We start from the raw sequence: 24,887 nt of genomic DNA, 5'->3' as shown, positions 1-24,887 counted from the left end.
GGAGCCTTGACTAGAAGGTCATCCAGGTAAGGAATCACTGCCAACCCCTGGAGGTGCAGAACCGCAACCACTGCTGCCATGACCTTGGTGAATACTCGAGGGGCCGTGGCTAACCCGAAGGGGAGAGCCACGAATTGGAAATGATCCTCTCCTATTGCAAAACGTAACCAACGCTGGTGTGAAACTGCAATTGGCACATGTAGATAGGCATCTCTGTGAGAAGGCGGCGGCCTTGGAGCAGGAGGGAGTTGAGAGAAAAAATCTGTTTGGCGGGCTGGAAGAGAATTCTATCCTGTAGCCGTGAGAGATGATATCTCACCCACTGATCGGAGACTTGTATTAACCAAGCGTCGCCAAAGTGGGAGAGCCTCCCACCGACTAAGGACGTTGCTGGAGCGGGCAGAGAGTCACGAGGAGGCTGCCTTAGTGGCAGAACCTCCTGCGGTCTTCTGCGGACGCGCTTTTGGGCGCCAGTTGGATTTCTGGTCCTTAGCTGAGTTAGCGGACGAGGCGGAGGGCTTAGAGGATGACCAGTTGGAGGAACGAAAGGAACGAAACCTCGACTGATTCCTACCCTGGGCGGGTTTCCTGGTCTTGGTTTGTGGCATGGAAGTACTCTTCCCGCCAGTAGCTTCCTTAATAATTTCATCCAGCTGTTCACCGAACAGCCGGGAACCAGCAAAAGGGAGCCCAGCAAGGTACTTCTTAGAAGAAGCATCTGCCTTCCACTCTCGAAGCCACAAGATCCTGCGGATAACGAGGGAATTAGCCGAAGCCACCGCTGTGCGGTGAGAAGCCTCTAGCATAGCAGACATGGCATAAGATGAAAAAGCTGAAGCTTGAGAAGTTAAGGCAAGCATCTCGGGCATAGATTCCTTGGTGAGGGAATGCATCTCCTCTAGAGAAGCAGAGATGGCTTTGAGAGCCCACACTGCTGCAAAAGTCGGGGAAAACGCGGCCCCCGCAGCATCATACACAGATTTGGCCAGAAGGTCAATCTGACGGTCAGTGGAATCCTTAAGTGAGGTGCCATCAGCCACCGACACAACGGTCCGGGCTGAGAGCCTAGACACCGGGGGGTCTACCTTTGGGGAGTGAGACCATTCCTTGACCACCTCAGGTGGAAAGGGAAAACGGTCATCAGAACCATGCTTTGGGAAGCATTTGTCAGGACAGGCCCTGGGTTTGGTCACAGCAGTCTGAAAACTGGAGTGGTTAAAGAACACACTCTTTACTCTCTTAGGCGAGGTAAACTGGTGCTTTTCTGCCAGAGAGGGTTGCTCCTCTGATACTGGCAGATTGAGATCACGCACAGAATTAATGGAAGCAATCAAGTCACTAAGATCTGAGTCACCCTCGAGATCGATGGGGTACATGGAGTTAGCCTCCGACATGGAGTTAGCCTCCGAGCCCCCCGTAAGGGCATCCTCCTCATCTTGCGAGTCAGCTCTTGAATCAGAGCCGCGGGATGAGGAGGGGGAGGAAACCCTGCGCCTTCTCTTAGGAGGACGGGGTCTGGGACCTGATGATGCATCCTCTGTGAGCTCCGATGGACGGAGGTCAGAGGATAGGGATCCTAAAGGACCCTTAGCAAGAGCATTAGAGGCACCCTGTGAGGAGGGCTGATGCATATTCATCAAAGTCCTGGACAAAAGCCCCATGGACTCAGCAAATGACTGGGATATAGACCTAGAGAAGGACTCTACCCAGGCCGGGGGTTCAGCCACAGGTGCAGAAGCAGCCGGAGAGACCACTGGGGGTGAGACTCCAGGCTGTGGCACCGCCAAGTTAGAGCAGACATCACAATTTGGATAGGTGCTCGGCTCAGGCAGCAGGAGCTTACATGCAGCGCATACAGTATAAAGCTTTGGAGCCTTGCTCCTCGTGTGAGACATGCTGCTGGAGTGGGGGCTCTGCAAGAGAATGAACCCCAGGGAGAATATACAGAGGTCCACAACTAGAGACCGGCTGTGGCTTACCAGACCGCTGGAAGCAGTGTTGTGTGCCCTCCAGATCCCGAAGCCCGGACCCCCAATGCACAGCACCTCAGCAGGGATGCAGAGTGCAGAAAAATCCAGCACAGAGTGAACTCTGCCTAAGAAAATGGCCGCCGGAGCGAAGAGAGGGGGGCGGGACTTCGGGGCGTTCCTGTAGGAGAGCGGGAACTGGAGGGCCATAGAGACCTGCAGGGGAGGAGACACGCACAGCAGTGGGGAGTGTCCCTCCCCTGTGCAGGACGGCCGCCGGGAGGAGCCGTGCCTGTCCCTCTGCATGAGTGACATGCGAGGGTAGTTAACAGAAACTAGGCCTCCGGCAAAGCCGGGGCCTAAATTTAAGCGGCGAGGACGACGCGCAGGCACCATCGGCGCGGTTCTCGGGCGAAAGCTAGAGAACCCGCCGGAAATGCCAATATAAATACATTCAGCATACTCTCCCCATACAATAAAGAACAGGGACCCCCAACTTATAAACGTCTCAGGTACTTAGCTGCTGAGACGCAGGTCCAGGTCCCTGGGGATGAGTGCTCCGGTCCAGCAGAATCCTCAAGGGGCTGTGGATGGAGAACGGTCTCTTGCCAGGCATGGAGACCGTGCTGGCTCCCACTTCAAGCCAGAGCCCAGGAGGGATGGTGAAGGAGCACGGCATGTAAGGCTCCAGCCTTGGAAATCAACCTTACAACACCGCCGACACAGTGGGGTGAGAAGGGACATGCCGGGGGTCCAGACGTGGACCTGCACTTCTTCAATCTCTTCCAAAGAAAAAAATCATGAGAATGCATGTGTGGATGTATGACCTCCTGAACACAAAGTGATAAACTGGCTGGGACTGGCTCACCAGGGGGTGTATAAGCTCAGAGGGAGGAGCTACACTTTTTAGTGTAGTACTTTGTGTGTCCTCCGGAGGCAGAAGCTAAACACCCAAGGTCTGGGTCTCCCAAAGGAACGATAAAGAAAATAAAACAAGGATCCATTGTACTGCCATTACACAGAAATGAACAGAGGAGATGAGGATGAGGGCAGCACGGTGGCTCAGTGGTTAGTACTGCAGTCTTGCAGCGCTGGGATCCTGGGTTCTAGTTCCACCAAGGAAACCATCTGCAAGGAGTTTGTATGTTCTCCCCGTGTTTGCGTGGGTTTCCTCCAGGTACATTGGTTTCCTCCCACACTCCAAAAACATACAGATAGGGAATTTAGATTGTGAGCCCCAATGGGGACAGTGTTCCTGATGTATGTAAAAGCGCTGTGGAATTAATAGTGCTATATAAATGAATAAATATTATATTATATATTATATCTGGTAACAGGACAAAGCTAGTCGACATGTGTGACCACCAGCACTACAAACGGTAGCTGATCATTCTAAGAGGCAACCAGCATAACAGCAGGGGGCGCCGTAAGAACGATATTCGCACAAAAGCATTTTCTTTGCAAGTGAAGGGCTGAAAAACGCAGGAAAAAAAAAACTACAGCAATAATTGACATGTGCTTTTTTTCTGCACCCAAAACGGCAATGAAAACAGAAGTAAAGTGCACATAACACTTCAGAATTCTCATTGACTGCTGGAATAAGGATAGACATGCAGATTTAGGCAAAAAATCTGCAACAAAAAAACTCAGCGTGTGCACACAGCCTTAGATTGGCGTGGCAGTGCACTTGTTGACCCTCCGCTCCATTCATTCTCTATACGACTGCTGAGGGCATTTGACCTGTCACTTCAACGTGAATAAAAGTGCTCTGTTGGGGATAAAAATCCCCCGTTCTGCAGGTTAGTAGGTGTCCCGGCGTTTAGATCTCCAACCGATCAAGTTATCCTCTATCCCTTGGATAAAGGATTACTTGTTTTAATTGGATAAACCCTTTAATATATGTTGAAATCCATTCCATGCCCATCAAATGAGGGTTCCAGTACCGCCATCAAAGCACGGAAAGAAGGGAATTTTGTTTACTTACCGTAAATTCCTTTTCTTCTAGCTCTAATAGGGAGACCCAAACAATTGGGTGTATAGGCTTCTGCCTCCGGAGGCCACACAAAGTATTACACTCAAAAGTGTAAAGCCCCTCCCCTTCTGCCTATACACCCCCCCGTGCATCACGGGCTCCTCAGTTTTGGTGCAAAAGCAGGAAGGAGGAAACTTATAAATTGGTCTAAAGTAAATTCAATCCGAAGGAAGTTCGGAAAACTGAAAACCATTCAACATGAACAACATGTGTACACAAAGAACAACAGCCCGAAGGAAACAGGGGCGGGTGCTGGGTCTCCCAATTGGAGCTAGAAGAAAAGGAATTTACGGTAAGTAAACAAAATTCCCTTCTTCTTTGTCGCTCCATTGGGAGACCCAGACAATTGGGACGTCCAAAAGCAGTCCCTGGGTGGGTAAAATAATACCTCGTAATAGAGCCGTAAAACGGCCCCTTCCTACAGGTGGGCAACCGCCGCCTGAAGGACTCGCCTACCTAGGCTGGCATCTGCCGAAGCATAGGTATGCACCTGATAGTGTTTCGTGAAAGTGTGCAGGCTCGACCAGGTAGCCGCCTGACACACCTGCTGAGCCGTAGCCTGGTGCCGCAAAGCCCAGGACGCACCCACGGCTCTGGTAGAATTGGCCTTCAGCCCTGAGGGAACCGGAAGCCCAGAAGAACGGTAGGCTTCGAGAATTGGTTCCTTGATCCACCGAGCCAGGGTTGATTTGGAAGCCTGTGACCCTTTACGCTGGCCAGCGACAAGGACAAAGAGTGCATCCGAGCGGCGCAGGGGCGCCGTACGAGAAATGTAGAGTCTGAGTGCTCTCACCAGATCTAACAAGTGCAAATCCTTTTCACATTGGTGAACTGGATGTGGACAAAAAGAAGGTAAGGAGATATCCTGATTGAGATGAAAGGGGGATACCACCTTAGGGAGAAATTCCGGAACCGGACGCAGAACCACCTTGTCCTGGTGAAACACCAGGAAAGGAGCTTTGCATGACAGCGCTGCTAGCTCAGACACTCTCCGAAGTGATGTGACTGCTACTAAGAAGACCACTTTCTGCGAAAGGCGTGAAAGAGAAATATCCTTCATTGGCTCGAAGGGTGGTTTCTGAAGAGCCATCAGCACCCTGTTCAGATCCCAGGGTTCTAACGGACGCTTGTAAGGAGGAACTATGTGACAAACCCCCTGCAGGAACGTGCGTACCTTTGGAAGTCTGGCTAGGCGCTTCTGAAAAAACACAGAGAGCGCTGAGACTTGTCCCTTAAGGGAGCCGAGCGACAAACCCTTTTCCAATCCGGATTGAAGGAAGGAAAGAAAGGTGGGCAAGGCAAATGGCCAGGGAGTAAAACCCTGATCAGAGCACCAGGATAAGAAGATCCTCCACGTCCTGTGGTAGATCTTGGCGGACGTTGGTTTCCTGGCCTGTCTCATAGTGGCAATGACCTCTTGAGATAACCCTGAAGACGCTAGGATCCAGGACTCAATGGCCACACAGTCAGGTTGAGGGCCGCAGAATTCAGATGGAAAAACGGCCCTTGAGACAGCAAGTCTGGTCGGTCTGGTAGTGCCCACGGTTGGCCAACCGTGAGATGCCACAGATCCGGGTACCACGACCTCCTCGGCCAGTCTGGAGCGACGAGGATGGCGCGGCGGCAGTCGGACCTGATCTTGCGTAACACTCTGGGCAACAGTGCCAGAGGAGGAAACACATAAGGCAGTTGAAACTGCGACCAATCCTGAACTAATGCGTCTGCCGCCAGAGCTCTGTGATCTTGAGACCGTGCCATGAATGCCGGGACCTTGTGGTTGTGCCGGGACGTCATTAGGTCGACGTCCGGCATCCCCCAGTGGCAACAGATCTCTTGAAACACGTCCGGGTGAAGGGACCATTCCCCTGCGTCCATGCCCTGGCGACTGAGAAAGTCTGCTTCCCAGTTTTCTACGCCCGGGATGTGAACTGCGGATATGGTGGATGCTGTGGCTTCCACCCACAGCAGAATCCGCCGGACTTCCTGGAAGGCTTGCCGACTGCGTGTTCCGCCTTGGTGGTTGATGTATGCCACCGCTGTGGAGTTGTCCGACTGAATTCGGATCTGCTTGCCTTCCAGCCACGGCTGGAACGCCTTTAGGGCAAGATACACTGCCCTTATCTCCAGAACATTGATCTGAAGGGAGGACTCTGGCTGAGTCCAGGTACCCTGGGCTCTGTGGTGGAGAAAGACCGCTCCCCACCCTGACAGGCTCGCGTCCGTCGTGACCACCGCCCAGGATGGGGGTAGGAAGGATTTCCCCTTCGACAATGAAGTGGGAAGAAGCCACCACCGAAGGGAGGCTTTGGCTGCCTGAGAAAGGGAGACGTTCCTGTCGAGGGACGTCGACTTCCTGTCCCACTTGCGGAGAATGTCCCATTGAAGTGGACGCAGATGAAACTGCGCAAAAGGAACTGCCTCCATTGCTGCCACTATCTTCCCTAGGAAGTGCATGAGGCGCCTCAAGGGGTGTGACTGGCCTTGAAGGAGAGATTGCACCCCTGTCTGTAGTGAACGCTGTTTGTCCAGCGGAAGCTTCACTATCGCTGAGAGAGTATGAAACTTCATGCCGAGATATGTCAGTGATTGGGCTGGTGTCAGATTTGACTTTGGGAAATTGATGATCCACCCGAATCTCTGGAGAGTCTCCAGAGCAATGTCCAGGCTGTGTTAGCATGCCACTCGAGAGGGTGCCTTGACAAGCAGATCGTCTAAGTAAGGGATCACCGCGTGTCCCTGAGAGTGTAGGACTGCTACCACTGATGCCATGACCTTGGTGAAGACCCGTGGGGCTGTCGCCAGGCCGAAAGGCAGTGCCACGAACTGAAGGTGTTCGTCCCCTATGGCGAAACGCAGGAAGCGCTGATGCTCTGGTGCAATCGGTACGTGGAGATAAGCATCTTTGATGTCGATTGATGCTAGGAAGTCTCCTTGGGACATCGAGGCGATGACGGAGCGGAGCGATTCCATCCGGAATCGCCTGGTTTTTACGTGTTTGTTGAGCAGTTTTAGGTCCAGAACAGGACGGAAAGATCCGTCCTTTTTGGCACCACAAACAAGTTGGAGTAAAAACTGTGACCCTGTTGCTGAAGAGGAACAGGGATCACCACTCCTTCTGCCTTCAGAGTGCACACCGCCTGAAGAAGAGCATCGGCTCGCTCGGGGGGCGGAGATGTTCTGAAGAATCGAGTCAGAGGACGAGAGCTGAACTCTATCCTGTAACCGTGAGACAGAATGTCTCTCACCCAACGGTCTTGTACCTGTGGCAGCCAGGCGTCGCAAAAGCGGGAGAGCCTGCCACCGACCGAGGATGCGGTGTGAAGAGGCCGAAAGTCATGAGGAGGCCGCTTTGGGAGCGGTTCCTCCGGCGGTCTTTTTAGGACGTGACTTAGACCGCCATGAATCGGAGTTCCTCTGACCCTTCTGTGGCCTGTTGGACGAGGAGAATTGAGACCTGCCCGCGGGCCGAAAGGACCGAAACTTCGATTGTACCTTCCGTTGTTGAGGTCTATTTGGTTTGGACTGGGGTAAGGATGAGTCCTTTCCCTTGGATTGTTTAATGATTTCATCCAATCGCTCACCAAACAGGCGGTCGCCAGAAAATGGCAAACCGGTTAAGAACTTTTTGGAAGCAGAGTCTGCCTTCCATTCACGTAGCCACATGGCCCTGCGGACTGCCACCGAATTGGCGGATGCTACCGCCGTACGGCTCACAGAGTCCAGGACAGCATTAATGGCGTAGGACGCAAACGCCGACGCCTGAGAGGTTAAGGACACCACCTGCGGAGCAGAGGCACGTGTGACTGCATTAATCTGCGAGTGACAAGCTGAGATAGCTTGAAGTGCCCATACGGCTGCGAATGCCGGAGCAAAGGACGCGCCGATAGCCTCATAGATGGATTTCAACCAGAGCTCCATCTGTCTGTCAGTGGCATCTTTGAGTGAAGCCCCATCTTCCACTGCAACTATGGATCTAGCCGCCAGTCTGGAGACTGGAGGATCAACCTTGGGACACTGAGCCCAACCCTTGACAACGTCAGGGGGGAAGGGATAACGTGTGTCCTTAAGGCGCTTAGAAAAGCGCTTATCTGGACAAGCTCGGTGTTTCTGGACTGCCTCTCTGAAGTCGGAGTGATCCAGAAACGTACTCATTGTACGCTTGGGAAACCTAAAACGGAATTTCTCCTGCTGAGAAGCTGACTCCTCAATTGGAGGAGCTGGGGGAGAAAGATCCAACACCTGATTGATGGACGCTATAAGGTCATTCACTATGGCGTCTCCTTCTGGTGTATCTAGGTTGAGAGCGGCTTCAGGATCAGAATCCTGATCTGCCACCTCCGCTTCATCCTCTAGAGAGTCCTCCTGCTGAGACCCTGAGCAGTGTGATGAAGTGGAGGGAAGCTCCCAGCGAGCCCGCTTAGGCGGTCTGGGACTGCGGTCCGTGTCAGAGACCTCAACTTGGGACCTATGAGTCACCCCAGGAGCACTTTGCTGCTCCAACCGAGGGGGGCCTGGGGTCAATGATTCAACAGTGCCCGGGGCCTGTGTCACCGGCCTGGACTGCAAGGCTTCTAGTATCTTAGCAGACCATTTATCCATAGTCTCAGAAAGTTTGTCAGCGAATACTGCAAACTCCGTCCCTGTCACCTGGACAGTGGTAGCAGGTGGTTCCACTTGGGCCACCAGTAGCAGAGGCTCCGGCTGAGTAAGTGCCACAGGGGCCGAGCATTGCACACAATGAGGGTAGGTGGAACCTGCCGGTAGTATAGCCGCACATGAGGTACAGGTTGCAAAGTAAGCCTGCGCTTTGGCACCCTTGCTTTTTGCGGACGACATGCTGTTGTCTCCTCTGAGTACAATCCAGGAGGGTATATAGCCAAAAACCAACAGTGCGACCGTACAGAGTAACTGTATAGCATATAAGCATATATATATATATATATATATATTATATATATATATATTATATATTATATATATATATATATTATATATTATATATATATATATATATATATATATATATATATACATACACACACTTCGGCACCCAGGGGGGCCAGCACCTAGAAACAGGTGCGGCTTACCGACCGCCCAAAGCGGTTGTGTGACCACCAGATTCCCTGCCTGGGCCTCCCAGAGCAGTGTTGTCTCTCCTCTCCAGCTTCAGAAGTGCTGACAGGAATGGCTGCCGGCGTTCTGTGAGGAGGAGGGGGCCGTGGGCGTGCCCTAGAAAGTGCGGGAATCTGGTGCCCCACGGTGCTCAGTGAGGGGGGAGGATACAAAGTATGCTCCAGCCCTCAGCGCTGACGTCCAGTGCAGCGTCCCTCCCTTCCCCTGACTGGCAGGCCCGGGGGCGGGAATATGCGGTACTAGGCCGCAGAAGCCGGGGACTAAAGTTATAAGCGCGGCCGGCAAACAAGCGCGGTCAGCGCGGTAGTCCCGGCGCACTAACACACCCAGCAGTGCTGCAGCGTGTATGACACAAGCGCTCTATGCGCTGTCCCCAAGGGGACACAGAGTACCTCACAGTAGCAGGGCCTTGCCCCTGACGATACCCAACTCCTGTCCAGCAGATTCCCCAGGGGCTGCGGAGGGAGCACGGTCCCAGTGCCTGGAGACCGATTAGGATCCCACTTCACCCAGAGCCCTTAAGGGATGGGGAAGGAAAACGGCATGTGGCTCCTGCCTATGTACCCGCAATGGGTACCTCAACCTTAACAGCACCGCCGACCAGAGTGGGGTGAGAAGGGAGCATGCCGGGGGCCCTGTTATGGGCCCTCTTTTCTTCCATCCGATATAGTCAGCAGCTGCTGCTGACTAAATTGTGGAGCTATGCGTGCATGTGTGCCTCCTTCGCACAAAGCATAAAAACTGAGGAGCCCGTGATGCACGGGGGGGGGTGTATAGGCAGAAGGGGAGGGGCTTTACACTTTTAAGTGTAATACTTTGTGTGGCCTCCGGAGGCAGAAGCCTATACACCCAATTGTCTGGGTCTCCCAATGGAGCGACAAAGAAATAGATGTGAGTGAAGCCTGGTAGAGGTGTACGGAGGGCGATGTAATGGCGGCAATAGATTGCAAGTTGGATACTATTCTATATTCTCAAAAAATTCTAATAAGTGTTTTACCCCATCACCACAATATTTAATATATCAAAGATTGAAATGTTGGTGAGACCTACCATGCCCATGTGCAAAGAAGAAGGCGTCAGATCTGCATTCACCAGCTTGGGGTTCAGCGACAGTTTGATACTTGGGCACCCACCAGATGTGGTCTCCAGGCTGCTAACTGCACATCTGATCAGCATGCCTGGTGAGTATAGGGTCGAGAGAGGAGACAGAGCCTGCAAGATAAGGAGACAATTCAGAGAAAGAACCACCCATTATTATATGGAGTCAGGGCCACATCTCTGAGGGGATAAGTAGGTGGTGGATGGTCACCAGGTCAAGGGCACCGGAGATATAGGATATATCTTTTGTTCATTGAAAAGTTTGCATCCATGATTGTCTGGGTGGGTGCTGAGATCTCACGTAAAATTGCTCAAATGGGCAGTGTCCCTTTATATCTGGTCAGCTCGGTACGGCTCTACTTGGAGATCTTAACTAGCTGTACATGAGCAATCCCATTATACCAGTCTTGTAAGGTATGTAATTGCCATGGAAGAAGGCCGACATCTCTGGAGTATTACTTTTAGGGCTCGGTTCCACTTGCGATTTGCACGGACAAGTACAATCCGATAAATCATCAGACTGCACTCACACCAGTGCAAAACTATGGGGCAGTGTCCATCTGCGATTGATTTCTCATGCCATAGCAGCATGCGGAAGGTAGCGCAGCATGCTGCGCTTTGCAGCGAGTCTCTGCTCATACGCCCCCATACAAGTCTATGGGAGTGTGTGAACCATCGCACTACACTCACATGTCATCCAAGTGCACTGCGATATACGCAGAGACAGGCTGGAGAGGAGATGGGGAGAGAGTGCTCCCTTCTCCTCCGCACCTGTGATCCGATCACAAGATCGGATCACAGTCGTATGACCCTCGGCTGACACCCACAGCAGAGGGTCATTAGCATATCGCTTCCAATACTCTCGCACCATAAGCTATACGGTAGTGGAACCGAGGCCTTACCCAAAGTGGAAGAAGCAGCTTCAAGGCTACAGAACTCAAAAGAGGACGTTCTAGATCTTTACCAGTTCCATTAAGGAAGAGCGAATCCTTACCTCCAGTAGTTCATCCGTTTGCACTTGCTCATTAAGCAATCTGGTGTAGGCCTCACAAATGTTTATTGCTTGGACGTAGCCAATGAGCCCATACGGCAGATTAATGGACAACTCAAAATCTTTTGCTTCCTTCACACATCCCAGAAACAGCATACCATCATGGAGGCTCTGCAAAGTCATTAAGAAACAGTCAAGGTCCAGAAGAAATCATAATAAAAGCATACACTTTTTAAAATAGAGTGATGTTCCTCCATTATTCCTCCTACAAATCTAGATATACACAACTGAACTATACTTTGGACGAATGGTTTTCTCTCTTTGCAGCTGCACACAGTAAAGATGAATGTATGGATCTCTCTAATGATGTGTAAATAGTAACGCTCAGCTGTCAGATTACTCATACATTTCCAGGAAGAGTAACAAAGGAACGGCAGATAAGGAAATAACATCAGGTCATTTTCTAGACAAGACCACCAACCTTAAAATTCGGTAATTCTATGCCTGTGTCTTTGGGCTCAAAGCTCTTTTCAGGCTTCAAAATCCCCGATTTTTTACTTAATAGCTTCTTTTTCTTCCTTATTTCTTCTAAATCTTCATGATGTGTCTAAAGAGAAAAATAAATTAATGTTCTATTTGTGCAGAATCAAACTGAGATAGCAACGATTAGAAAGGCTCCAACACATAAAAATCTGATAACCACAATGGGAGAAAGTGGATTTACAAGCTGGTGATTGTCCACTATATCAATGCTGCAGACCACCACTGATTAGCCGCGTATAAACCATGTCAGGCGGTAGGCTGTAGTGGCTGCTCCCGGGTCCTACAGATCGGCTTCTATTCCTGACAATAGTTCCCATTTCATGCAAAAATGTGCAGCTTAAAGCATGTTGTTAAATATATGCAAAAAGGAGCTGTCGTGCAGATTTTAACGATTTTACGTTTCTTTCCCCAAGGGCCACATCTTATCTATTTTTCTGTCAATAAAGCAATATAAGAGCTTGTTTTTCATAAGATGAGTTAGACAGTGCTATTTAACAAGCGTGGGTGGATCGCTGATCCACCCGACCCTGTAGCTTCAGATGTCTGCTGATCAGATCAGTAGTAATGCAGGCTCACCGTGTGAACCTGCATTAAAGGGACATACACCACATATAGGTATGATCTTGGAAATGAAGGCTAAAAGGGAACCTGCCATGTTCTCAAATCCTATTAACCTGGGGATATAGGGAGAGTCTGGTAGTTAATAGTGTTCCAATGCTGTCCGACCGCTTTAGTAAAAGCCTGGCTACAGGGAGAAAATGAACTTTATTCTTCCCAGGAGCCGCTGGCTTTCAGTCATAGATGTGTGCCAGCAAGAATAGTCACTGTGCACAGTATTGTGAGCGGTGACTGCAAGCATAACACGAAACGGCACTATGATTGACAGCTCACTGTGCACAGGTGACCGCAGAATTGATAGTCAGTAAAAGTACTGTGTCGTGCTTATACCCCACGCTCACAATACTGTGCAGTGACTGTATTCATGCATCTATGACTGAAAGCCGGAGGCTCCTGGCAGGAATCTAGATCATTTTTCCCAGTAGCTGGGCAAGCGCAGAATGCTATTAACCTCCAGATCAACCCCATATCTGCAGGTTAAAAGCATTTGGGGGTATGAAAGGTTCCCTTTAAATACACCCTATCAACAGATTCTACATATTGTCACCATGTATTTCACCTTTTACAAAGTGTAAGATGAAACTTGCAGCAAATCAAGAAGAAACAAAAATCTACATTACAAAAAAAAAAAAAATGATATAAACACCATTTCTATTTAAACATAAAGCAAAATTAGAAGATGACCTACAGAAAAGAGGTTGTCATCGTCCCGCGGTCTCTTTTTAACAGCAGTTTCTTCTGATTTCTTATTTACGCCTCCTCGGGGGAAACTTTCTTCCATTTTGTTGTATGTCTGGTAAAAAAACAAAGTTATAAACTAATTAGAGAATTGTAATATTTCTCCACTATTATGAAAAAATATGTAAATGGCCTGTAAGTCGTCTACTATTGGCTACACAACATTAAACTTTTCTTATAGCCGCTCCTCAGCACAAGATTAAGAAAACTGGCAATCTACAGGTAACCGAGTATAAGGCGATGGTCACATGTCAAGTATTTGGCCAGTATTTTACATCAGCATTTGTAGCCAAAACCAGGAGTTGGTGATAAATACAGAAGTGGTGCCGTGTCTCTATTATACTTTTCCTCTGATTGTTCCACTCCTGGTTTCGGCCTTACAGATGCCGAGGTAAAAAAAAAAAACAACCCTCACCAAATACTCAATGTGTGAACGTGGCCTAAAGGTGCAATATTGTATGTGTCACACCGCACCCTGCCAGGTAATGGAAAGGAGCTGGGAGGTAGAGATGTCCCGGCCTTCCGTCCATCAGACACAGAGTACGGACTCTGGTAATAGCCCGCACTCCTGAGAACAGATTCCACCATCCAGTTATTACATTTCTGCATATGGCAGTAATCATATGGCTGCAGAGGTGCTGATCTCCCAATTAAATTGATACTTTTTTTTTTTTTTTTTTTTAGATCTGGTGTTACCATGACAAAAAAAAATCTTGCATAGAAGCCATATGCGAATCAGGCTGTAAGTGCACAGGGGTGTGTCAGTGCACAAGCTCTTGGACACACCCCTAGTGCACATTCAGCATGATTTTGCATATGGTTTCTATGAGAGATTTTTCCTTTAAATGTCACCCCCTATTAACCGGAAAAAGGACAACTTTGTGATCACTGGGAACTCGACCACCGTAGCCCAAACCAACCCCGAGACCCCCAGATGTGCGCAGTGAGGTTCCGTCCTGTCATAGCTGTCTGGAGATGGCGGAGGCCACGCTCGGATGGTCCTATTAAGATGAACAGAGCCGCACAGCACATCATCCCCCCCCCGCTCCATCCAGTCCTTGCGATTAGTGGTGGGGACCACAGCGGTCAGATCCCAGGGGTCACACAGTCGCCCCTTATAGGGGAAAACTTTCAATCTTCTTAACATCCCTTTAAGAAGATGAGCCCACCCCTGTAAAGCCTGCTGTGTGAGCATCCCCAGCAGCAGCACCGCTCACTGTCACCAGCCATCACCATCTGAGACCCTCATCTATTTCTGGGGGCGATGATCACATCACAGCTTTATAGTGGCCCCTTCTGTAAGATTCATCCCTTACTGCTCTGCCAGGAGGCCACTCACCGGCTGCCGCACACGGGTCACACGCACTGGGCTCCTCCACCGCTCACAGCCGGGCTCCTACGCAGAAACATGCAGCGAGCACACACGTGGGGCTCCCAGTGCCGATAACCCGGAAGCACAAATGTCCAGCTACACAGTCACGTGACCTCGACTTCCTGTTCCTGCCTGAGAGAATGAGCGTCACCGGAGTCACCTTCTCTACCTCGGAGAAGGATAGGATCCAGCAGCCAATAGGGAGAAAGAAAACTTTGATGAGCAGGTCGTTCAGCCAATGAGCGAAGGCGGTGGTTAGAAAGCCGGAGACAGCGGGCGCAGAAGTCGGCAGTGAAGGACGTTGGCACGTTGCTTGCTGTAGGCATCACGGTTGCGTCTAGATCAGAGTTGATTTTTTGTGGTCCTCAAAAAATCAACTCTGATCTAGCTGCTTCAGTAGTGAGCCGGCTATATCGGAGTTGATTTTTTGAGGCCTCATTTTTTCCACTCTGATTTAGCCGGCTCACTACTGAAGTGTCTAGATCAGAGTGGGTTTTTTGTGGTCCTCATTTTTTCCACTCTGATCTAGCCGGTTCACTGCTGAAGTGTCTAGATCAGAGTTGATTTCTTGAGGCCTCGCTGCAGTCACATGTTCTTGGTCACCTCATTTTATCCACTCCGTTCTAGCTGCTTCACCAGTGAGGTGGCTAGATCAGAGTTGATTTTTTGATGATCTCTGTGATCTTTTCTCCATATAACACAGTTCAGTTTCTACAGCGGGGTCTCCAGGCCTCAGAGCAGGGGCTGGAATCAGATTTATAATTGGAATGATTTCATGTTTTTATTTATTAGATGCTGAAACTGTTATATTTATTATTTTTTTCCAAAGGGCAAATTTTTATTTTCATTATTATTATAACTTACATTTTATTATTATTTTTTACAATATAAATAATTCCACACAGCGCTGATTGTTCAGTTTTGCTGGAATTTTAATTTTACCGTATTTCCACAAGTCGTGGCCGCAGGACTGACATTGAAAGAGTGGGCGGAGCCTCACAAGGAAAAACGGAACTGCGCAGCTGACAGTCTTCATAACTTACCATAATGGATCAGAGTGGATTTTTTGAGGATCTCTCTGTAGCCTTCATTATGTACAGTTTGGTACTGAGGTGACTGAAATTCAGTTTTTTGAAGAGTGGGAGGAGCCTCACGGCGAAAAACGTAACAGAGCGCAACCGAGAAAGTGCTTATAATTTCACACATTGTGTCGTAGTGGATTTTTTGAGGACCTCATTTTAGCCACTCCGTTCTAGCTGCTTCAGTAGTGAGCCGTCTATATCAGAGTGGATTTTTTGAGGACCTCATTTTAGCCACTACATTATGTACATTTGGTACTGAAGTGACTGCAATGGATTTTTTCGAAGAGTGGGAGGAGCCTCAAAGCAAAAAGCGTAACAGAGCGCAGCTGAAAGTCCTCATAATATCCACATTGTGTCGTAAGATTTTTTGAGGACCTCAAAAAAGCCACTCCGTTCTAGCTGCTTCAGTAGTGAGCCGTCTATATCAGAGTGAATTTTTTGAGGACCTCATTTTAGCCACTACATTATGTACATTTGGTACTGAGGTGACTGCAATGGATTTTTTCGAAGAGTGGGAGGAGCCTCAAAGCAAAAAGCGTAACAGTGCGCAGCTGAAAGTCCTCATAATATCCACATTGTGTCGTAGTGGATTTTTTGAGGACCTCAAAAAAGCCACTCCGTTCTAGCTGCTTCAGTAGTGAGCCGTCTATATCAGAGTGGATTTTTTGAGGACCTCATTTTAGCCACTACATTATGTACATTTGGTACTGAGGTGACTGCAATGGATTTTTTCGAAGAGTGGGAGGAGCCTCAAAGCAAAAAGCGTAACAGTGCGCAGCTGAAAGTCCTCATAATATCCAAATTGTGTCGTAGTGGATTTTTTGAGGACCTCAAAAAAGCCACTCCGTTCTAGCTGCTTCAGTAGTGAGCCGTCTATATCAGAGTGGATTTTTTGAGGACCTCATTTTAGCCACTACATTATGTACATTTGGTACTGAGGTGACTGCAATGGATTTTTTCGAAGAGTGGGAGGAGCCTCAAAGCAAAAAGCGTAACAGTGCGCAGCTGAAAGTCCTCATAATATCCACATTGTGTCGTAGTGGATTTTTTGAGGACCTCAAAAAAGCCACTCCGTTCTAGCTGCTTCAGTAGTGAGCCGTCTATATCAGAGTGGATTTTTTGAGGACCTAATTTTAGCCACTACATTATGTACATTTGGTACTGAGGTGACTGCAATGGATTTTTTCGAAGAGTGGGAGGAGCCTCAAAGCAAAAAGCGTAACAGTGCGCAGCTGAAAGTCCTCATAATATCCACATTGTGTCGTAGTGGATTTTTTGAGGACCTCAAAAAAGCCACTCCGTTCTAGCTGCTTCAGTAGTGAGCCGTCTATATCAGAGTGGATTTTTTGAGGACCTCATTTTAGCCACTACATTATGTACATTTGGTACTGAGGTGACTGCAATGGATTTTTTCGAAGAGTGGGAGGAGCCTCAAAGCAAAAACCGTAACAGAGCGCAGCTGAAAGTCCTCCTAATATCCACATTGTGTCGTAGTGGATTTTTTGAGGACCTCAAAAAAGCCACTCCGTTCTAGCTGCTTCAGTAGTGAGCCGTCTATATCAGAGTGGATTTTTTGAGGACCTCATTTTAGCCACTACATTATGTACATTTGGTACTGAGGTGACTGCAATGGATTTTTTCGAAGAGTGGGAGGAGCCTCAAAGCAAAAAGCGTAACAGAGCGCAGCTGAAAGTCCTCATAATATCCACATTGTGTCGTAGTGGATTTTTTGAGGACCTCAAAAAAGCCACTCCGTTCTAGCTGCTTCAGTAGTGAGCCGTCTATATCAGAGTGGATTTTTTGAGGACCTCATTTTAGCCACTACATTATGTACATTTGGTACTGAGGTGACTGCAATGGATTTTTTCGAAGAGTGGGAGGAGCCTCAAAGTAAAAAGCGTAACAGTGCGCAGCTGAAAGTCCTCCTAATATCCACATTGTGTCGTAGTGGATTTTTTGAGGACCTCAAAAAAGCCACTCCGTTCTAGCTGCTTCAGTAGTGAGCCGTCTATATCAGAGTGGATTTTTTGAGGACCTAATTTTAGCCACTACATTATGTACATTTGGTACTGAGGTGACTGCAATGGATTTTTTCGAAGAGTGGGAGGAGCCTCAAAGCAAAAAGCGTAACAGTGCGCAGCTGAAAGTCCTCATAATATCCACATTGTGTCGTAGTGGATTTTTTGAGGACCTCAAAAAGCCACTCCGTTCTAGCTGCTTCAGTAGTGAGCCGTCTATATCAGAGTGGATTTTTTGAGGACCTCATTTTAGCCACTACATTATGTACATTTGGTACTGAGGTGACTGCAATGGATTTTTTCGAAGAGTGGGAGGAGCCTCAAAGCAAAAAGCGTAACAGAGCGCAGCTGAAAGTCCTCCTAATATCCACATTGTGTCGTAGTGGATTTTTTGAGGACCTCAAAAAAGCCACTCCGTTCTAGCTGCTTCAGTAGTGAGCCGTCTATATCAGAGTGGATTTTTTGAGGACCTCATTTTAGCCACTACATTATGTACATTTGGTACTGAGGTGACTGCAATGGATTTTTTCGAAGCGTGGGAGGAGCCTCAAAGCAAAAAGCGTAACAGTGCGCAGCTGAAAGTCCTCCTAATATCCACATTGTGTCGTAGTGGATTTTTTGAGGACCTCAAAAAAGCCACTCCGTTCTAGCTGCTTCAGTAGTGAGCCGTCTATATCAGAGTGGATTTTTTGAGGACCTCATTTTAGCCACTACATTATGTACATTTGGTACTGAGGTGACTGCAATGGATTTTTTCGAAGAGTGGGAGGAGCCTCAAAGCAAAAAGCGTAACAGTGCGCAGCTGAAAGTCCTCCTAATATCCACATTGTGTCGTAGTGGATTTTTTGAGGACCTCAAAAAAGCCACTCCGTTCTAGCTGCTTCAGTAGTGAGCCGTCTATATCAGAGTGGATTTTTTGAGGACCTCATTTTAGCCACTACATTATGTACATTTGGTACTGAGGTGACTGCAATGGATTTTTTCGAAGCGTGGGAGGAGCCTCAAAGCAAAAACCGTAACAGAGCGCAGCTGAAAGTCCTCATAATATCCACATTGTGTCGTAGTGGATTTTTTGAGGACCTCAAAAAAGCCACTCCGTTCTAGCTGCTTCAGTAGTGAGCCGTCTATATCAGAGTGGATTTTTTGAGGACCTCATTTTAGCCACTACATTATGTACATTTGGTACTGAGGTGACTGCAATGGATTTTTTCGAAGAGTGGGAGGAGCCTCAAAGCAAAAAGCGTAACAGTGCGCAGCTGAAAGTCCTCCTAATATCCACATTGTGTCGTAGTGGATTTTTTGAGGACCTCAAAAAAGCCACTCCGTTCTAGCTGCTTCAGTAGTGAGCCGTCTATATCAGAGTGGATTTTTTGAGGACCTCATTTTAGCCACTACATTATGTACATTTGGTACTGAGGTGACTGCAATGGATTTTTTCGAAGCGTGGGAGGAGCCTCAAAGCAAAAAGCGTAACAGTGCGCAGCTGAAAGTCCTCCTAATATCCACATTGTGTCGTAGTGGATTTTTTGAGGACCTCAAAAAAGCCACTCCGTTCTAGCTGCTTCAGTAGTGAGCCGTCTATATCAGAGTGGATTTTTTGAGGACCTCATTTTAGCCACTACATTATGTACATTTGGTACTGAGGTGACTGCAATGGATTTTTTCGAAGAGTGGGAGGAGCCTCAAAGCAAAAAGCGTAACAGAGCGCAGCTGAAAGTCCTCATAATATCCACATTGTGTCGTAGTGGATTTTTTGAGGACCTCAAAAAAGCCACTCCGTTCTAGCTGCTTCAGTAGTGAGCCGTCTATATCAGAGTGGATTTTTTGAGGACCTCATTTTAGCCACTACATTATGTACATTTGGTACTGAGGTGACTGCAATGGATTTTTTCGAAGAGTGGGAGGAGCCTCAAAGCAAAAAGCGTAACAGTGCGCAGCTGAAAGTCCTCATAATATCCACATTGTGTCGTAGTGGATTTTTTGAGGACCTCAAAAAAGCCACTCCGTTCCAGCTGCTTCAGTAGTGAGCCGTCTATATCAGAGTGGATTTTTTGAGGACCTCATTTTAGCCACTACATTAGGTACATTTGGTACTGAGGTGACTGCAATGGATTTTTTCGAAGAGTGGGAGGAGCCTCAAAGCAAAAACCGTAACAGAGCGCAGCTGAAAGTCCTCATAATATCCACATTGTGTCGTAGTGGATTTTTTGAGGACCTCATTTTAGCCACTCCGTTCTAGCTGCTTCAGTAGTGAGCCGTCTATATCAGAGTGGATTTTTTGAGGACCTCATTTTAGCCACTCCGTTCTAGCTGCTTCAGTAGTGAGCCGTCTAGATCAGAGTGAATATTTTGAGCACCTCATTTTTGCCACTCCATTCTAGATGATTCACTAGTGAGCTGTCTAGATTGGGCCCGTGAGTCACTGTGGCCCCGTGGACCTCCTGCCGACGATCGTACTTTCATTTATATCGGCATCACCATCACAGATCCCAATACAATTGAAAGGAACAATGCGAGGAGGAGCAGAACACTCTATTTCTAATCATTCTACTACTATGTGTCTGTGAGACACTGATGTTTCAGCATGGAGGACTGCGGTTACTAGAGATGAGCGAGCCTCTGAAGGCTCCGTTCGAGGTGCCGTTCGACGAACCGTTTGACGAACCTCTCGAACCCCATTGAAAACAATGGGAGGCAAACACCTAAAAACACATAGAAAACACGTTCAAAGGTGTCCAAAAGGTGACAAACAACTCACAACATACCACAAACACATGGGAAAGTGACAAGGACATATACTCATGCGAAAACAAAACAGCTGGACGAGGAAAAAGAGGAGGAGACACAGATATAGGCATGGCACGCCCTTCTAAAATCATGTAAAACACAGCAAGGGGACTCTAAGCAGAGTCTCCCTTTTTTCCAAAAATTGGGCCACACACACCCCTTCAGTGGCATCACTTGTGCCCCAGTTGCAAACTTGACCTGTTGATTTGCAGCAAGCACATTCAAAAATACGCCAGCCTTAACTGTCTTCAGGATGACACCGGGGTAGGTAGCAAAGTCCTTGCTGAACTATGACTTGTTCATCTTGGATCATTTTTAAAAACACAGCAAGGGGACTCCAAGCGGAGTCTCCCTTTTTTCCAAAAATTGGGCCCCACACACACCACTTCAGTGGCATCACTTGTGCCCTAGTTGTAAACTTCACATGTTGACTTGCATCAAGCACAATCCAAATCCACAAGCCTTTACTCTCCCCAGGATGACACCGGGGTAGCAAAGTCCTTGCTGATCCATGACTTGTTCATCTTGATGAACGTTAGTCTGTCCACATTGTCACTGGACAGACGCGTGCGCTTATCTGTCAGCACACACCCAGCAGCACTGAAGACACATTCAGAGACATCGCTGGCCGCGGGACATGACAAGATCTCCAAGGCGTAAGTGGAGAGCTCTGGCCATTTTTCAAGATTTGAAGCCCAAAATGAGCAAGGCTCCATTTGCAAAGTCATGGCATCGATGTTCATTTGGAGATACTCCTGTATCATCCTCTCCAGCCGTTGACTATGTGTCAGACTTCTTGTCTCTGGTGGCCTTGCAAAGGAGGGTCTAAAAAATTATGGAACGATTCAATAAAACTGCTGTTACCACCAGATACGGTGCTGCTGGTACGGTTTGACTGTTGATGACGAGACAGTCCCCTGTTTGTCAAGTTACAACTGGGAGATTCACTCCCTGCACCTGCACGGTTGTTTGGTGGAAAAGCCGAGCTAAGATCGAGTAACAGCTTCTGCTGATACTCCTGCATACGTGCGTCCCTTTCTATGGCTGGAATTATTTTGCAAAACTTGGACTTGTACCGGGGATCTAATAGTGTGGCAAGCCAGTAGTCATCATTACTTCTAATTCGGACAATCCGAGGGTCATGTTGAAGGTAGTGCAGCAAGAAGGCACTCATGTGTCTTGCGCATCCCTGCGGACCAAGTCCTTGCTGTGTTGGTGGCGGCGAGGTGATAACCATGCTGCCTTCCTCTGACATATCCTCCCAACCTCGAACAACCGAAATTTGACCAAGGTCTCCCTCATCAGCTGAGTCTTCCATGCCCATCGACAGTTCGTCCTCCATTTCTTCATGGGCTCCTGCCCCTTCCTAAACAGTTTGGCTGCTACCATGCGCCCTTGTTAATCCCTCTCCCCCACTGTCCCATGCCTGCCGCCTTGGTGATGATGAACGTCTGGTCCTTGTAGATCTTGTTAACCCTTCCGTTGTCATGCTAATAATGGCATTGTCAGCGCTAAACATATTCGTCGCCATGTCGAAGCTGTGCAGAAGGGTGCATAGGTCCTTGATCTGAGACCACTCCATCAGCGTGATCTGCCCCACCTCTGCATCTCGTTGGCCCAGGCTATACGTCATAACGTATTGCACCAGGGCTCGGCGGTGCTGCCACAGTATCTGTAACATGTGGAGAGTCGAATTCCAGCGTGTCGTCACATCGCATTTCAGGCGATGAACCAGCAGGCCGAAAGACCTCTGCAGCGATGCAAGTCGGTCAGCTGCGGCGGTTGAACGGCGGAAGTGAGCAGAGAGTGACCGTGCCCTGTGCAGAAGCCCATCTAGGTCGGGATAGTGGGTGAAAAATTGCTGGACAACAAGGTTCAAAATGTGAGCCATACAAGGCACGTGTGTCACCTTGCCCCGGCGAGGGGCCGCACCCAGGTTTGCAGCATTGTCGCACACGGCCTTACCTGGCTGCAGGTTGAGTGGAGACAACCATTTACGAAACTCCGAGTGCAGAGCTGACAACAACTCCTCAGCTGTGTGACTCTTATTTCCCAGACATTTCAACGTAAAGACCGCCTGATGCCGTTGAGCTCTACTGCCAGCATAGTAAGGAGGTGTGTGGGATTCCTTGTGCACAGTTACAACGCGGGTGGCCTGACCACACAGGCTTGGGCGGAGGTGGAGGACCCAGATGAGGTTGAGGAGGCAGAAGCAGTGGAGGAACTTCGACATACAGAGGATTGACGCACAAGTCGTGGGGACGGCAAGACTTGTTCAGCAGACCCCTCACCATCTCTCACCATAGTTACCCAGTGCCCAGTCAGCGACATGTAACGCCCATGTCCATGCTTACTGGTCCAAGTATCGGTGGGGAAATGCATCCTGTCACACACAGAGTTTCTCAAGGAAGCGGCGATGTTGTGTGCGACATGCTGGTGTAGCGCAGGCATACCTTTCTTGGAGAAGTAGTGGCGACTGGGCATCTGGCACTGGGGCACTGCGACTGATATAAGGTCTTGAAAATCCTCTGTGTCCACCAGGTGGAAAGGCAGCATTTCGGTAGCCAAGAGCTTACAGAGGGTGAAAGTCAACCTCTTAGCTTTGTCATGGCTCGGAGGAAATGGCCTTTTATTTGTCCACATCTGAGGGACCGAGATCTGGCTGCTGTGTGGAGACGGTGGTGAGTAGGGTGTCCCTGGAAAACTGCAGATCTGTGAGGAAAGTGCAGGCGGAGACATGATATTGCCTTCATCCAAAGTTGATGCTCTCGATGTCTGAGAGAGCTCTACACCAGCACTTGTTTCCCCTTCCAAACCAACTGACAACCTGCCAAGCAAACTGGCTGTTGCGGTTAAAGAGGTGGAAGGTCTGCGTGGAAAAACATGTGTGACAGCTGTCCCCACAGTCATAGAAGATGAAGGGCGCGCGGAGGAATTTGAAGGGGCAGGCGGTGGTTGGCCCGCTCCGCTAGGCCGCATTGCAGCACGGTGAGCTTCCCACTGGGACTTATGCTTGTTATTCATGTGACGATTCATGGAAGAAGTTGTCAAACTGGTGAGGTTTTGGCCTTTACTTATAGATTGGTGACAAATTTTACAGGTCACATGATTTGGGAGATCCTTTGCAAGGTCAAAAAAGGACCCGGCTAGGCAAGGCTTAGAGGCCATGCGACCTGCAGAGCCACCCCGACTTGTGCTCAGAGGCAGAGTTGTGGCTGAGGATGCAGTTGTTGACGTGCTTCCAGTTCTCCGACTCTGTCCAGGAAGGCGCAAGGTAACTTCGTCATCAGTTGCATCCTCCTCCACCGCCTCTGGTGTCCTCCTCGAGTGCCTGACTGTGGGTTGACAGTAAGTGGGATCTAGAACTTCATTATCAAGTTAAGTTGTCATCCCAATCTGGTATCTGCGTCTCATCGTCATCAGTATGTTCCTCATTGTCTCTACCAACAGGTGTTACAGTTTGGGAATGAGGGTCTACATTATGCTCAGAAACTTGGTCATCAAGGCCTGAATCAGACTCACAAAGCTTCTGGGCATCACTGCAGACCATTTCCTGGTCTGTACTCACTATAGCTTGGCAACAGACCTCTGATTCCCAGAGGCTATAGTGTGACTGAACAGCTCTGCAGACTCAGCCATCTCTGTTACACCATACTCTTCAGGGCGGGTGGAGACTTGAGAGCTGGGAGAAAGCAAGTGCGATTGGGATGACAACTCAGAGGACTGTTGTTTTTTGGATGTTGAAGTTGAGGTGGAGGAGAGGCCACTTGTTGAAGCACTTGAGATCCATTCAAGCTTGTTCTTTTTTTGTGCATCATCTACCTTTGTTACAGTTGTTCGGTTCCGTAAAAAAGGAAGCACATCGGATTGTCCACGGAAAGTAGTAGACATCTTACTTTTGCTGGAAGATGGCATTTCTTCAGCAGATGTTAATGTAGCTTTCCCACCTACCACACGGACACAAACTTTTTTTCCTTTTCCAACACGCCTGTTCCCCTTTCCACCAGCATCTGTCCTTTTGCCACTCATTTTGTTAGCGAAAAGATTGGACACTTAAAATGTGGTAGCAAAAATGGAGAGGTGCTGTAGATTGCAGCGGTGGTCTAGCTTTATTGACAGCTGAAGAACCAACACTGACTATCCCAGACAATTTTAATATGCCCCTAACAGTGGCAGCACAGTTTGCAATTAGAATTGTGTGGGAAAAATTGGCAGTTGGGTAGAATGCCCGGGTGCTGTGGGTAGCAGGACAGCAAAGGGACACTAACGTAGTATTCCAGAAACTTTTAGGATGGCACAAAAAGTGTCAGCTCTTTGGTCAAATAAAATAGCATGGCAAAAATGGGCAGGTGGGTATAATGCACAGGTGCTGTGGGTAGCAGGACAGCAAAGGAACACTAAGGCGGGCTTTGCACGTTGCGACATCGCAAGCCGATGCTGCGATGTCGCACGCGATAGTCCCCGCCCCCGTCGCAGGTACGATATCTTGTGATAGCTGGCGTAGCGAA

The 24,887-nt window shown here is 48.7% G+C and overlaps 2 protein-coding genes across 2 annotated transcripts in view; one reads left to right on the top strand and one right to left on the bottom strand.

Moving 5' to 3' along the window:
* The window catches only part of PDCD11 (programmed cell death 11), a 254,756-nt gene extending 240,192 nt beyond the window's left edge, over positions 1-14,564 (bottom strand). Inside the window, exons 1-5 of the mRNA XM_075348616.1 lie at positions 14,460-14,564; positions 13,071-13,175; positions 11,703-11,828; positions 11,225-11,392; positions 10,183-10,344 (exon numbers count right to left, since the gene is read on the bottom strand). Of these exons, the coding sequence (XP_075204731.1) occupies positions 10,183-10,344; positions 11,225-11,392; positions 11,703-11,828; positions 13,071-13,163 (549 nt within the window). The 5' untranslated portion in view covers positions 13,164-13,175; positions 14,460-14,564. The remainder of the gene's footprint in view (positions 1-10,182; positions 10,345-11,224; positions 11,393-11,702; positions 11,829-13,070; positions 13,176-14,459) is intronic.
* Positions 14,565-14,714: 150 nt separating this feature from the next.
* Positions 14,715-24,887, top strand: part of ATP5MK (ATP synthase membrane subunit k) — a 68,755-nt gene continuing 58,582 nt past the window's right edge. Inside the window, exon 1 of the mRNA XM_075348615.1 lies at positions 14,715-14,810. The gene's annotated coding sequence lies outside the window, so the exon portion shown is untranslated. The remainder of the gene's footprint in view (positions 14,811-24,887) is intronic.

The sequence above is a fragment of the Anomaloglossus baeobatrachus genome, chromosome 5 (assembly GCF_048569485.1).
Source record: "Anomaloglossus baeobatrachus isolate aAnoBae1 chromosome 5, aAnoBae1.hap1, whole genome shotgun sequence".
In the NCBI taxonomy this organism is placed as follows: Eukaryota; Metazoa; Chordata; class Amphibia; order Anura; family Aromobatidae; genus Anomaloglossus; species Anomaloglossus baeobatrachus.
Note: the sequence above shows the minus strand (reverse complement) of the source record. Positions and strands in the feature narration are given on the sequence as shown.